The sequence below is a fragment of the Pararge aegeria genome, chromosome 13 (assembly GCF_905163445.1).
Source record: "Pararge aegeria chromosome 13, ilParAegt1.1, whole genome shotgun sequence".
In the NCBI taxonomy this organism is placed as follows: domain Eukaryota; kingdom Metazoa; phylum Arthropoda; class Insecta; order Lepidoptera; family Nymphalidae; genus Pararge; species Pararge aegeria.
This window is the reverse complement of record NC_053192.1, coordinates 5,502,850-5,518,067: the sequence shown is the minus strand read 5'-3', so window position 1 is coordinate 5,518,067 and position 15,218 is coordinate 5,502,850. Positions and strand designations below refer to the sequence as shown.

Here is a 15,218-nt window from a genome sequence, read left to right as displayed (position 1 = left end):
GAGTGTTGATAAAGCTGTGGGAGAAGATAAATTTGTATCCTTTTCCCGGGGATATAATTGTCTTCTTTCCATGCTAGCCGTGCTATGAGGATGCACCTTATTTGAGGACGACATTTGTGACATTTGTGTCAAAGTCAAACTAATCAATTCCAAATGTCAAAGTTGAGTGACATTTTCGGAATGTTGGAAATGTACTTGTATTGGATATTGAGCAAAATAAAATATAGTTAAAATAAAAATAAACTATTTAATTGATAGTTTCGAAAATGAACGTCATACTTACGAGTTTGGAGGCTCTAGTCTGTGAGTATAGCGGGTAATTTTGATGTATTATAATATCATACAATAGTTTTCAGAGTAACATATTGTTTTTCTCCAGTAAAAGCAACACATGAATCGCTGCCATATCCTGATGCGGCAGCTATGGAAGCGTTCTGCGCCGTCATGCGTGACTCTCCAGATGGTCCCCAGCTTGCAGCGCAGGCACTAGCGGCTCGCATACATTCTTTGAATGCGACAGAGGCACTTCTAGCTCTAGTCATGTTAGACCGATGTATGCGCCGCTGTGATGCTAATTTCCATGCTGAAGTTGGCAAATTTCGATTTCTTAACGAGATGATTAAGCTAGTATCGCCTAAATACTTTGCCGATAGGACCTCTCCAGATGTTCGCAAAAGGGTAACTATTAATCTGTTTACATATTAGAACATTAAATATTGTTATACTTTTGTAGGTGCAACTGGTACTAAGTTGGTCTAAAAGTGTATAATCTATTTAGTTTATGCATTGATTAATTAATATTTATTATATACTAGATGTATTTGTGTATATTAGTTTATGTATTAGTAGTATTCGTATGTATTTATTTTATATTTTGTACCACCTGCAGTTACTTCTCCTCCTTTTTTTCCTGGTTGTATTATATTCTAAGGTTGCCTGGCAGAGATCGCTACTAAGCAATAAGGCCACCTTTTGTATTTTACTTCTATTTTTATGTTTCTTTTTTTCTTGTATAGTTCTTAATGTGGTGTACAAATAAAGAGTTATAATAATTGATAAGGTTGATATTATAAACAGTTAATCATCTATTTCTATACTACACATTATATTAGTTTCTATATAAAATTTTATTTATTGATAATTAATTGCTGTTTGTATTCATGTTCATAGGTGTGGTTTTAAATAGAACAGAAATAACTGTTTTCCTCATTGATAAGCCTCTTTCATTAACCATAATACTTGTTAACTAATGAATACAAATGGTTGTTAAACAAATATAAATTGACACTCATCAAAGCAGTAAGCAAGAATCACAATAGTATAATAATAATAATTGTCAGATTCTACAAGGCCCTGTCGGGGCCAGATGTAGATCAAATCGCATCTGTATCCCGGTTACAGTTTGGTGACCTATTTGGGGAAACAGAGGGTTTTGTCTGTGCAATTATGGACAAAGTCATCAAGATGAGAAACTACCGGAAACACATTATTAGACATATGTCGATCGTGTCATAGTCCTGTGGAGTTCCTCAGGCATATAGTTTCCAGGTTTTCTAATCTTGCTAACGGCGAATACTTGCACAGACATAATCAAGTAGCCTGGACAGTTAATCAACAACTAGATCTTCGGTTTGGCCTCATCGATTTTGAGATTGATACTTTCCTATAGGTACGACCCGGCGTCAGTTCTTGAACTATTTTCAAGAACTGACACCTGTTAGTTGGCCCGAGTTAAGTCACATCACAACTATAACCAACCACAGTGGCTCGTCCATTGCTATGCATCAAAGTTTCTTTTAAATGAAAAGATTGGCTGACCATACTGAATGCACTGAAAACTCTACTTATCATAAGCATTGCTCCTATACCTAAGAAAGTAATGTTTGTGAATACGAGTGTGAGAGTTGTTGAACACTGTTCAATAGTAATATATAATTTACTATTTATTTTCATCATGTTCATTATTATAGATAATATTCCTATGAGGCTAGCAGTTAAAAACACATGTTATTTTCAATGACCAGGCTCCAACTGTTCTCCTGAATATGGGCATAATGAAGGGCAATGCAAATTTATCTAAATTTATGCTGGTATTGGGATCACATTACCCAAATTAGTAGTATTAAAAGCTAAATCTCTGGTAGCATGTTCAACTGAATATACTTACTTGGCCTATGCAATATATTTTTCAAAAATGCATTCTTGAAAAACTAACACACCTCACAAAAGTGCAGAAAACAGAAATACAAGAGTAACTTATAGAGTGTACTATAATGATGTTTTATTAATATTTACTTTTCATTATTTAGGTTCTACAACTGTTACATGCCTGGTCTATAGAGTACCCAAAGGAAACCAAGTTCAAAGTTGCCTACGATATGCTTAAAAATCAAGGTGTTATCAAAGAAACACCACCACCATTACCTCCTGAGGATAACGGGCTGAGTGCTCCACCCAAAGCTAAAGTGGCTATATATGAAGATGAAGAACGATCTAAATTGTTACAAAAATTACTTCAGAGCAAAAAACCAGAGGATCTCCAACATGCAAATAGATTGATTAAAACAATGGTGCGAGAAGTAAGTTTCTCTGCTTTTTTTTTAAAAACAACTATTTTAACTATTTGTACAGGCATTTTATAATCAGGGAAATTCAAAAATTTCCAGAAATAAATATTGGAACTAAATCATAGTATTTAAGTTTTACTACACCTGTAACAAACATTCATCATATCAACCCATTACCGGCCCAGTACAGAGCACGGGTCTCCTTCATTAATGAGAAGGGTTAAGTTTCACAACACTGGCCCAGTGCAGATTGGTGAACTCCACACACCTTTGAGAACATTATAGAGAACTCTCAGGCATGTACGATCCTCACGATGTTTTCCTTCACCATTAAAGCTAGTTATATTTTTAGTTAAAACATACAAACCTTATGAAAATTAAGCTTAATTTGCTATTCTCCGCGAACTGTAGGAGAATCTGTATGGTGTAATTTATATTTTCTTCAATCCGTATACTCCACACCAAACAGATCCTCGGCAATGTACCCTCTACGCAAGTTGCGCTCCGAAACGGGATGTTGACCTTACAATGAATAATTGTTAAGTGCAACAATTATTCATTCCTGCTCCTGCTGTTCGCGAAGTAAAGAAAATTAAGCTTAATTTTCATAATATATTATGGATTTCCGCAAAGTAACGCCTGCTTCTCTATCCAACATACATAACTTAAAAAAGTTAGAAGTGCTTGCTGGGATTGCAAAACAAACTTAGTCGGGTGTCGTTCTTTGTTATCACCATCTCACATTTTCATTTAAAATTTTTAAAAGAGCAACCTGGTTAGAACAATAATTTACACCCAAGCTTTTTTATCGATAAAATACTCTTTTAAACTACAATAGGACTTTTCCTAAAACGAAATACATTTTTATTTGATTTGATATAGGAGGAAAGGCGCACTGAAGCAAACAGCCGACGGGCCCAAGAGGTAAGCGCTGCATTAGACAGCGCGGGCTTACTGCGAGACATGCTGGAACATGCTCAAGATGCCTCGGCGGATGAAGAGCAACTGATTCACGAGCTGCTCTCCAATTGTGCTAGACAGCGTCCCATTTTGCAGCGGCTGGCTTCCAGTGACACGCAGACTGAGAACTTGAGTAAGCTGTTAAATAAATAAATATGCTATTTAATCCCAAGTAACATATTAAACATTGAATTACAAAAAATAAATAAAATAAAAAATACAAATAATAAACATGCATTCAAGTTAATTGTGTACCCATCTGCGGGTAAAGGCCTCCTCCATCTTGCCCCACTAAACCACGAATAGCGTGGCACACCTCGTCCAAGTGGGCGCAAAGGAAGCCGTTACTTTTGATAAAAAAAAAATCAGCCAAACTGTTCAAAATAGAACAGCAAACTTAATGTTCAGATCTAGGAGACAAAAAAAAAACCAATTCTCTTTACACTTTCAGAGTCGTTTGGAGGAATTCGTTGAATTAATTATAATATTTCATTTCGTATTGGATTTGTTAACATAAATTATAACACCAATAGAATAAATTATAAAAATACCATCAGTCTAGTATGTCACAAATAATGGGTGCAGTGTAGGTGCAGATAATAAAGTTGTCACCACCCGTCCCTCATATTTATTTTTCCATTGTTTACGTATGACAAACCTATTCAAGACCAACACGTGCATAGTACCTACGCGACGCGTACCTAATAAAGTGACAGGAGTCACATGATTGATTTAATTCAGTAAAAACTATGGCAGTGGTTTACACAAAAACTATTAGGTTTTCGGTTTCACAGATAAGTTTAGTCTCAGAGACAGTACATAATGTACCTCTTAAAGCCTGTGAAGTATTATTTCGGTTTTCATTTACACGTTGTATATGAGATGTTTTAATTTCAGGTGACATATTACACGCAAACGACGTAATAGAAGACGTGTTCGAAAAATACAACATGTATATTTTAGAAAAGAGGTTCAAATCCAAGCAATCGAACGCGCGGAGTTCGAATAGTTTGTTAGATTTTGCTGGATCCAACGTACATACGAACGAGGAAGAAAAGCCAAAGAATGGAGCAAGTCGCGCCATGGACGATTTGGGAGATATATTTTGTAACAACAGCAGTACCAGTAATATTGCTGAACTACTGAAGCCTGTAAATTTAATGTCAACTGGTGAGTAGTTATGTGAGCCTAGTGATTAGCGCTTCGGCTCTCGGGGGGGTCGAGTTCGTTCTCCCGCACACTTATTTGTGAGTTTTCGGAGTTATGTGCGTTTTTAATTTACGAAATTAAAATATCACTTGCTTTAAAGGCGAAGGTCAGCATCGTGAGGAAACCTGCCTGCATGCTTGATAGATTCCCATAACGTGCACTTTATAAAGAACTCTAAGGCATAGGGTCCAGAAGTCCAGAACTTTATTGAGAAGTTTCTTTAGACGAGAATTCTCCATAACGTTCTCAAAGTCGTTTGAAGGCTTCTTAGACATGAATCAAATATTTTTAACGACGACTTAAAAATTATTCACTGTAAAGTCAACATCTCCTGAGGACGCTCCGAAACCGGAGCGAAACGTGCGTGGATACATTGCAAGGTCATGCCGCCAAGCGAAATCTACCAGTCCGCAGTTGGTCAGCGTGTTGGGAAAAAAACCCGTATCTTGTATTGGGCCGGTAATGGGTTGAAAACGTTGAGTAATTCTGAAAGATTTGAATTATTAGATTTAGATTATATCATGAGTGTCAGTTAACGAGTGAATGCACCACTTGCACACACACACACGTTTGCACTACTTGAGTTTTTTTTTATGGGTTCAATATGGCTGCTTTACTCCCTAACAGGTTAGCCCGAAACCATCTTAGACTGCATCATCACTTACCACCAGTTAGTTGGCAGTCCAGGGCTAAACTTGTGGTGGAATAAAAAAAAATATTTAAAGAGACCTCTTTGGAATGGCATTTTGTTTGGTGCTTATATATGTAAAAGAAAATTTCATTGAATATATATGGAAATAATACAAGATATAAGAAGAAAAAATTAATTATACAGTTGTGTGCAAAGGCGGTCTTATTGCTAAAGCTAATCTCTTAATCTAATGTTATGATTCCTTTACAAGACGACGCAGAACCGCTGGGAGAAAAGGAAAAGAAAGTCGAGGGTTGGAATGAATTGGATTCACTCGGCGAGAAACTATTGAAAGAATCACTTCCTGATAACGTGCGACGCGTCGATCACTTTAATAAGTAAGTTACATAATAATTATAAGGCATTGATACGCGAAGCACGTACACACACAAAAAGACACGTTCGTGTCTCTATTATCAACGTCTACTTGTAACCGAATTATGAAATACTGTTGAAGGGTGCAAGTAATAAGTGCCCAATATATATATGCACAAGCAACCTGTATTAAAGAAAATAAACCTTATTTATTTTTCAATACAAACTAATTCAAACATTCTAACTGTTTACTTTTGACAACCCTGCAGTTTCGGAGCGAAACTTGCTTAAACAGATCTTCGGCAATGTACCCTACATTGCCGAAGATCTGTTTGGTGTGGAGTATAAGGATTGAAGAAATTATAAATTACACCTTACAGATTTTCCTTTTTTTCTTGGAGTATAGTAAATTAAGCTTAATTTTCATAAGAAAACATTTTCCAGTTGTGTTAATCGGACCTCGGACCTCGGACTCAGAAAGCAAGGGTGGTTGCCCACTGCGCCAATCGGCCGTCAATTGTCATGTTCTGTTGGGTCGACATATTTGAAGTCAGACTTTTTGACAAAAAAAAACTTTCTTAAAATCCGACCAAGTGCGAGTAGCTGTTTTGTTTTATAGTGCCCGCTTTATAAACTCTGTCGTCAGGCAATCATTGTACAGTCTATCTCATTCCCACTCATAAGGATCGCTATAGCGTCTTGCGTAGCAGGTAGTAGATATCGATAATCTACAACATACATTTAACAAACTATAATATATTAATCGTTTACTCAGCTTGAACATAGTCTATTCTAAAACAAAGCTTAAGTTAATGAATCTAAACAAATTAGATCAAGGCTTTGCGACCTCAAGTGATCCTGGCCCACTGATTGGAAACTGCCTAATCTAACCTAAAATTGTAATAATGTAAGCTAAATTGGCGAAATGTTGCCTATACAATTCATTATTTGGCGTGCGCTTAGAAAACTATTCATGAAATAAATACTCTACATTAGATTACAGTTCGCAGCGAGATTCAGCGAACTTATTTAATCGATAAGTGGTGACGCACATTCTTATTGTTTTTGACATTTTAGGCCCGACGACTCAGTTCAGAACGCGGGCGCTATAGTAAAGTAATTATTTTGTCTAACAAAGAGTAACTCCAGGAACTTCTTCCGCAGTAAGCACACGAAGAAAATCCCGATGAACGCATTAGAAAAGTCCTCACCAAAACATGACGCACAAGTCACATGCAGCACTGCGTTGCTGGATCTGGATTTCTTCACTGCGAAGCCCGAAGAAAAGCTATCTCCACCAGCACATTCCTCGAAGACGATTACCCCGAACGACGACGTCATGGTGGACATAAGCTCAGATGACAAAACCACAACTAATACTTTAAATGATAAGTTTAACTTAAAACCGGACAGTCCTTTGGACAATATATTAGATATAGGACTACCTTTAGAAGAAAATGCCAAAACTGTGACGCTTGTAGATAATAAGGCCGGCAGGAATCAAGAGGAGGAATATTCACCGAGAGTCCCTTGTAGACCATTGTACGATATAAATGTGACGTTCCAGAATGTTCATCCCAGCAAGGTATACTAAATCTATAAATAAATAAATACAATATGACAGTACACACATCGCCATCTCGCCCCAATAGCGTAGTTTGTGTTATGGGTACTAAGATGACTGATGACAATTCTTTATGAATAATATACATATATACACAAAAACACCCAGACACTGAAAACCATTCATGCTCATCACACAAACATTTTCCAGTTGTGAGAATCGAACCCACAGCCTTGGACTCAAATAGCAGGGTCGCTGACCACTACGCCAATCGCCCGTCAAATACTATACTTCTATAGTAATATTATAAAGAAGAAAGAATTTTATTTGTTTCTTTGTTATTACTAATAGTATAATAAGTCTCCAAAACTTCCGGGTCGATTTTAATACATTTTTTACAAATAGAAAGCTAAATTATCACAAACAGCTATATATTTTTTTTCTTATTACAGATCCTTAAGAGAATAGTAATGATTTAATCTAAAATTGTAATAATGAAAACCTAAAGTATCACAATGTTGTTTTTGTCAAATCAAAATGTCAGCAAATCACGTCATTTACTTTGGGGTAATGCTGCTGATATTAGCACTATTTTCGTGCTGCAGAAGAGGGCTGTTCGTTCTATCTATAAAATGGGTCCGAGAGAGTCATTGAGAGATAAATTTAAAGATTTTAAAATAATGACAGTGTATAGTCAGTACATATTTGAAAATTTAATGTACGTTCATAAAAACATTTCTAAATTTAAGAAAAAATGTGACTGCAATAATTTAAACATTAGAAGTAAGAATAAACTTACAGTGCAATATACTAGGTTACATAAAATTCATAATTCGTTTAAAAGAAATTGCATACAATTCTACAATAAACTACCAATTGTCATCTTGGAGATGTCTCTTAAAAAGTTCAAAGTTTGTATTAAACGTAAGCTTATAGAAAAGTCCTATTATAGTATAAAGGACTACGTAAACGATAAAAAAGCTTGGGTGTAAATTATTGCTCTAACCAGGTTGCTCTTCTAATAATTTAAAATGACATTGTGAGATGGTGATAACAAAAAAAAAAAAAAAAAAAAACACCCGGCTAAGTTTGTTGTGGGCTTCTTCTTATGTACGCATCAAAAGTGCCACCTGTGGGCCTACTTGAATAAAGATATTTTTGACTTTGACTTTGACACGTGTGCTGGTGTCATCCTTAAAGACTATTATTTTTCAATATAATTCCATTTTACAAAACTAGAAAATATAGTATAAGGCCTTTAAATCATAAGGTCACGTGATCACTAACACTATTGATTGGTTGACTCTCTGTTTACAGTCTTGTGACGTCATAAGACTAAACAATGTGGTGTTGAAATTTTTAGATATCGTTCATTTGAGACGATAAAAAAATCAGTCAAGTACTTTTTTGTTTGAACCCACTATTTTTGAAAGAAAGCTATAATATTAAGATTTTCGGCAGTTTAAAAAGTATGGTTTGCTAAATTAACAATAAACAATAGATGCATTTGTCTCAGCCATGTTATATTTTACTTATTTTTCAAGGTCCCCCCATTGACAGCGTACGAGGGGAATGAGGGCATGACAGTGGTGCTCCACTTTTGTAAAGACAAACCCCGTCCGGACGTGACCGTTATAGTTGTTTCCACGACAAGCAAAAACAGCTGCAAGATCGAGGACTACAAGTTTCTTGCGTCGGTTCCACAGGTAATACTATATTTTATTATGATCCCTTCAAATCCTAGTTGTAGGATCAAAAAAACAACCATAAATCAATGAGCCTATATCATAGTTTAAAACTTTGTCTATCCGTTATTTTTCCAAGACTAAACCACCGAAAGATATCAATAAAATTTGTTAGAAGGTAGATTGCGGCCTGGGGAAGAAAAAGCTGACCAAAAGTCCGAGAAAACAGATGGTTCTCGTGGGATTCAACAATAAATTAAACTAGTGGGAACCCGTTCATGAGAAACAACGATTTATTATTAATAATTCATATTAATTAAAAAGATTCATAATAAGCGGGGACAGTCTAGTGATTAGGATAAAAAAAAACAGTATCAATGCTTCATTTAATAGTTCAAAACTTTTTTTATCGGTTACCTTTCCAAGCCTAAACCACCGAAAGATATCAATAAAATTTTGTTAGAAGGTTGAAGATTGCGGCCTGGGGAAGAAAAAGCTGACTAAAAGTCCGCGAAAACAGAGGGTTCTCGTGGGATTCATCAATAAATTAAACTAGCGGGAACCATTTATTAATAATTAATATAAATTAAAAAGGTTTATAATAAGCGGTGACAGCCTAGTGATTACGACTTCGGCTTCACTTTCAGGACGCCGAGTTTAAACCCTGGCCCGCATCTCTCAACTTTTTTTATTTATTTATACTCTTTATTTGCACATAAAAAATACAGTAGAAAAATAAAAAAAACACAGACAGAAGCAAAGGCGGCCTTATAGCTTTGTAGCGTTTTCTGCCAGGCAAACTTAGGATAAGGAAAACAAAAGAATAGTAGACTGCAGGTTGCGCATAATTTAAAAAAAAAAACATACTAATAACTACATACTAATATTTGATCTAGATTATACAAATAAAATAATACACAATATAATAAAAAAATAAAAAAATAATGATAATATATTCTTTAACATATCATTAATACATTAATTACAGTAAATATACTATTACAAGTCGTCTTTAATATAAGATATAGAGATGTTTTGACAGCTTTCTTAAATATATCAAGTGATGTAGATTGCCTTTTGTCGATTGGGAGCGCATGCCACAGCACAATGGCTTGCACTGTAAATGATAGCTCATAGAACTAAGTTCTAGTAAATAAAGAAAGTAAGCCATTGTGCTGTGGCAAAAAACTACTCAGAGTCAGCACGCGACACGATCTTAAATCAGATTGCACTCCCAGAAAAGTGAACTTTTCTTTCCAAAACGCACTAAAAGCTACTTTTTAGTGCGTTTTGAAAAGGAAAGTTCATTTTTCTAGGAGTGCGTGCGTGCGTTTTGAGCAATAAAATATGCTTTAACGATAAAGGAAAACATAACGCATTGCCATGTCTTTTAGTGGGTTAATGGTTTCTTAATGATGATTAAAATGAAACTAATAGGTATAGTCAATAATTTTATTTATAAGAGTTGTTATTTAAATATTATTCGGGGTGTCCATTTTTATCAGAATATGAGTGAATTTTGTTTTCAGGATTAATATCCTGAACAGAGGAAGCCTCTCGAGTGTTACCATTCATTTGTTTATCTTCTGCACTTTCTTCGATTCTAGAAAATGCTAGAGCGTCTTCTTGGACGCACATCTTTAATTCTTCTATGTCGAAAAAGAGTTCGTGATGAAATAGCATTGCGTTTTTCGCTTCCACATCCAAATCTGACACTAAAATGCAAATTCATTTTATAAACTAGTAGCCACACGTTTTCATCATCTATATATTAATGTCCCAATCCTGGGCACAGTCCTCCACTCAAAGACAGGAATTTAGACAGACAGACAGACAATTAAGCATCAAGCATCATAAACCACTCCATTTAGCAGTTGGCAGTAATTAATTTACCTCTAATGGTCTAAACGTGTACCATAAAATTGTGTACCATGAAACAGTTTGTGAATTGATTCTGTGCCCGGTGCGTTTTCACTGTTTTTGGAAAGAATGCACTGCATGCAATAATGGCTGAATGAGGGTTCTGGATATTCTTAATTCTGTTGATTTAGAGCTTCAATCCACCGAGCTGGTTTACGGGCTCAGGTAACATAAACTCTTAGTTTATGAATTCATGAATTTACTTTTATTACATAAAAATGAAAAGTACATGAAAATTAAAAGTATAACAAAACAAAGACGTATACAATTTTGCGGCCTTATCGCTTCATAGCGATTTCTTCTAGGGGATCAATGGCGAAGAAAACAAATACAGAAAATACACATATACCCGTAAAAAATTATTTCATTACTTAAATAAATATATAATATAATATATATACAATACTTATTACTAAGTACAAATAATTAATTATCCTCAAACATTAAAAATAAAAACCAAAAAATAGAAGAAGGGAGCAGTGAACTATCAATAAAAGAAATAGCAGCAGCTTGTTTATAATAAAAATTATGTTATATATTATATATAAATATTCGATTTATCAACTACGATTCACCCTCGCCTATTAATAATACTCGTTGATCAACTTCAAATTAAAAAAAAAGGAAAATACCTGCATTTTGCTCGCGAGGTAAGAAAAAATCTACGCCATATGTTGTTTGGGTTTGGGATAAATAAATGTTTTATAAAAGAAATTGCATCTTACTTTTAAGTGCCGTCAATTGTACGATAGCTTTTAGCACACGAGCTTTACTATTCGCCACTTCGTCTTGTATGTAGTTATGAAAGTCGGAACTGCTAGCCTCAATAATATTTTCATCAGTTTTATCGTTGTCGCTGTTCATGTTTGAAACAGATTTTAATGCAATTAAATTGTTTCGCAATTTATTTTCCCTCGCAAATGTGTTTTTTTTTAAACTGACTATGAGTCTGGGTTCAAGTCCTAATGAGCCTCAATATTGTTTATTTTTTTAGGGTAGGCAAATATCTGGCGAGCAAATTCTATATTCAAATGTTTAAAAAATCTGCATAGAAAGTAAAACTTCCTCTGTTACAATATAATCAATGCAATTAATTTTGTTTACCAATTTGTTATGATTGCAAATACTGAGCGTATATTATTAAGGTTCAAGGGAATAAAAATGAAAATGCGGGCCCCATTTCATTTTTAGTCCCATTAAATTAGTTGGGCAGTTAAAATTAGGTACGGGGTTTTTACTAACAGATTAGATTCCACCACCAACCAACCGATTTTCAATAACTTGTCTATGGTTCAAAATGACACGAGGTGTGGTATTTTGTGTTTGTATTATCATATTTTTCGAATTCAAATTAAAAAAAAAAACGAATTTTTATATTTTTTTCATCCGTCAAGAGTCAGTTTACGAGTCCCCCGAAAGTTTCAGATTTCCGTTTAAGCCGTTCGAAGTGTGTTAGTCAGGGGTTAATAAATTAAAAAGTTCAAAAATTCTTCATTCAACTAACTGTTCCAAACAATTAATAAAACTTTTTCGTACATCGTTCATGAATGCTGAGATTTTCCGAGGTACCCCCTCCAGAGTAGTTACCCCTTTGAGTTAAAACTTTGTTTTATTTCAGGATTACAAAGTCCGAATGTTAACCCCATCGGGCACCACGTTCCCGCCGTACAACCCGTTCCTGCCGCCACCCGCCATCACACAACTGATGCTGGTGGCAGCGCCCGAAGATGCACCACCACCGCACCTCAAGTTCGTAATCACGTACACCTGCGGGAACGACCTCATGACTGAACTCGGGCAGGTGCCCAATTTGCCGCTTGAAAACATTTAGAGAGAGTGAAATTATTTAATATTTATATTTTATAAGAACGGTCGCAAATAACAAAGAGGTTGTAATATTTTAGTATGTAGCCGGGCTCAGGTATATTATATACTAAGCGCAATTTTTTTTTTCTGATAAATTCGGTCACGCTTAAAACCTGTATTAACCGCTTACATTACGAATAAGAATTATCTATCTATCTATCTTGTAATGAGGCCCAGCTTCAGCGGATGCACTTCGACCCTTGCGAGGTCCTTGTATCCCCCTCACCCTAAATAGCTTCAAAAATCCACTCTAAGAGTTTGACTGAAGCTTTTAGGTTGGAGGCACAGTAATCCTCTGGTTTTGGATAGGCCACTCCCAAGAGGTCCAACCGCTTCCTAGCCAATCCGTCGCATTCACGAAGCAAATGTTCCATGGAACGAATAAGAATTAGATAAGACCAGAGCGCTATCGGAGTATTATTAATAAACGCCTTACTTGTTCTGCATTTAGTTCTCAGTAAAAGTGAAATAAAACATTCCATTCAGTGAGAATAGAGATTTTCGCAAATAAGGCTTAGTTACTATTTGCGGTCCATTGGACTGCATGTGATAGGTCATATTATGGTGTCACCTGGAGGAAGGAGGTCGCACACTTTAAGTACAATATTCTCGAGTACTTTCAGTACTCAGTTTTTATAATAATTATGACACCGTTGTATTTAAGAAAGCTCCAGAACGTAGAATGTTTGATTGGCTGATGGTCTTAGTAAAAAATACGATGATTTATAAATAGGTCCGACTTCCGTACAGATTAAAATTCGCCTTATTTTGCCTATCGGCCTTATTTTGTCTTATTGGCGGCCGTTCTAAAAGTATAGCAGTTACTTGTTTTCCGCGTCCTAAAGCCTAGGAAAAAAAGAAGTACATTTCGATTGGTATTTGTACTTGAAAGTGTCACGTGCATGCGTTAAGACTTTCTTTTTAATGTTATGTAAATTGGTCTGTGGTTTAAAGAAGTTAAAATTAGGTGTATTCACTTAATTTTACCTAAAATATGATCTCGTCATACAAACCGTAACCAAAGGAAATGAAAGCTCTTCCGTTTGGATATTTCAAAGCTGGACGTGCAAAAATATTTTTAGCTTAAAAGTTATTCAAATAAACGATCTGACGATTTAGTTTAGTGAATAGAGTACCATGGAAGTCATTGCATCATTACCATCGAATATTCTGATTTTTTAAATTTAAAAACTGCGGATAGCGAGTATACTGATCCAATATATATAGCGTAAATCAAACATTTTAATCGCAGATGTGCCCAGACCCAACCAACTAGCTATTGGGTAATAATTATTAAGTAAAATAATGATAGTCATCTCTAAATAATAAACCAAATATACCTGTATAATATTAATAAAAAAACATTTATTTTCCAAATATACCATTGGCTATCAAAATCAAATAACAATGATTTTTAACCGCTGACATTACGAAAAAGTATTAGATAAGACCAGAAGCGTCAGGTTTCAGAAATGTAAGCGATCTTATAAACGCCTTACACGCTCTGCAAGTACACGTTGCTGTAAATAAAAGTGAGACAAAACATTCAGCGTGAGAATATAGATCGTCGCAAATAAGGCTTAGTTACGCTTTGCGGTCCTGCTGCTGTCATATGCGTAAAGAATATTAATTCAGTTCTCAGCCGCTCGAAAAAACAACGAGTTTGTGCGGTGCGGTCAAAATGGTAGTTACGTTATGTAACAGCTAAATCAGTTTTAGTGCTTTTGTTATATATTTTTAGGAATCCACATAAATCGAAATCCAGTTCCTTATCTAACTGTTCGCAAATGTCGATTAAATTGGATGATCGTATATGTACTGTTTATATCTAAGTTTCTATGGGAACGGGGATTATTATCAGACAGAACTATTTAAAAATAAACTATTTAATTGATTAATCATTTATTAATCTTTAACATACTCGAAAATAATAAGATCTGTCCAACGGTTTCCTATTCATAATGGGATCGTTTTAAACCTAAAACTAAATATATTATACCGATCGACATGTCAGGGCAATTTCTTTGATTGAAATCTTTGGCGCATATGCTTTTTAATATCGATGTAATTAATAATAATACTAGTAAGTATATATGTCGGTGAAATTTCTACGGGTGAACCAAAAGTAAATAAATCTAATCATTGAACATTTTTGTTAAGTTTTGGTTTTCCCGAATAGTCACCAACCTATGTGAATGTTAACTATTGCATTTATTCGTAAGATTCTAGTCTGAAAACAGGTCTAAACATTCCTGTATTTACTTTTTGAAAAAAACGATTTTGTTTTTTTGCCATATGTTCGATTAATGAAACGTACATCACAATTATTATTAGGGTTGCCTGTATGTGTTTTTCCTACATAACTATTTATTTTGCTTGCTCCATGTTGGACACTTCATAAATTTAACTTTATTTTCTAATAAACGAGAACTGTTGACGTA

General features: G+C 35.0%; 1 protein-coding gene across 1 annotated transcript; it reads left to right on the top strand.

Annotated features, from left to right (window-relative positions):
* The first annotated feature begins 183 nt into the window (after positions 1-183).
* LOC120628763 (ADP-ribosylation factor-binding protein GGA2) lies at positions 184-15,042 on the top strand. Its single transcript, XM_039897374.1, has 9 exons — positions 184-303; positions 380-678; positions 2,310-2,579; positions 3,450-3,660; positions 4,425-4,697; positions 5,639-5,765; positions 6,907-7,327; positions 8,851-9,012; positions 12,530-15,042. Exons 1-9 carry the CDS (start codon positions 267-269, stop codon positions 12,740-12,742), a joined length of 2,013 nt encoding a protein of 670 aa, XP_039753308.1. The 5' UTR covers positions 184-266; the 3' UTR covers positions 12,743-15,042.
* The last annotated feature ends 176 nt before the right edge of the window (positions 15,043-15,218 follow it).

Coding starts and splice junctions, on each gene's coding strand:
- LOC120628763 (XM_039897374.1), top strand. CDS start 267: ATGAACGTCATACTTACGAGTTTGGAGGCTCTAGTCT. Junction 4,698..5,638: donor TGTAAATTTAATGTCAACTG/GTGAGTAGTTAT, acceptor TTCCTTTACAAG/ACGACGCAGAACCGCTGGGA. Junction 5,766..6,906: donor CGCGTCGATCACTTTAATAA/GTAAGTTACATA, acceptor CTTCTTCCGCAG/TAAGCACACGAAGAAAATCC.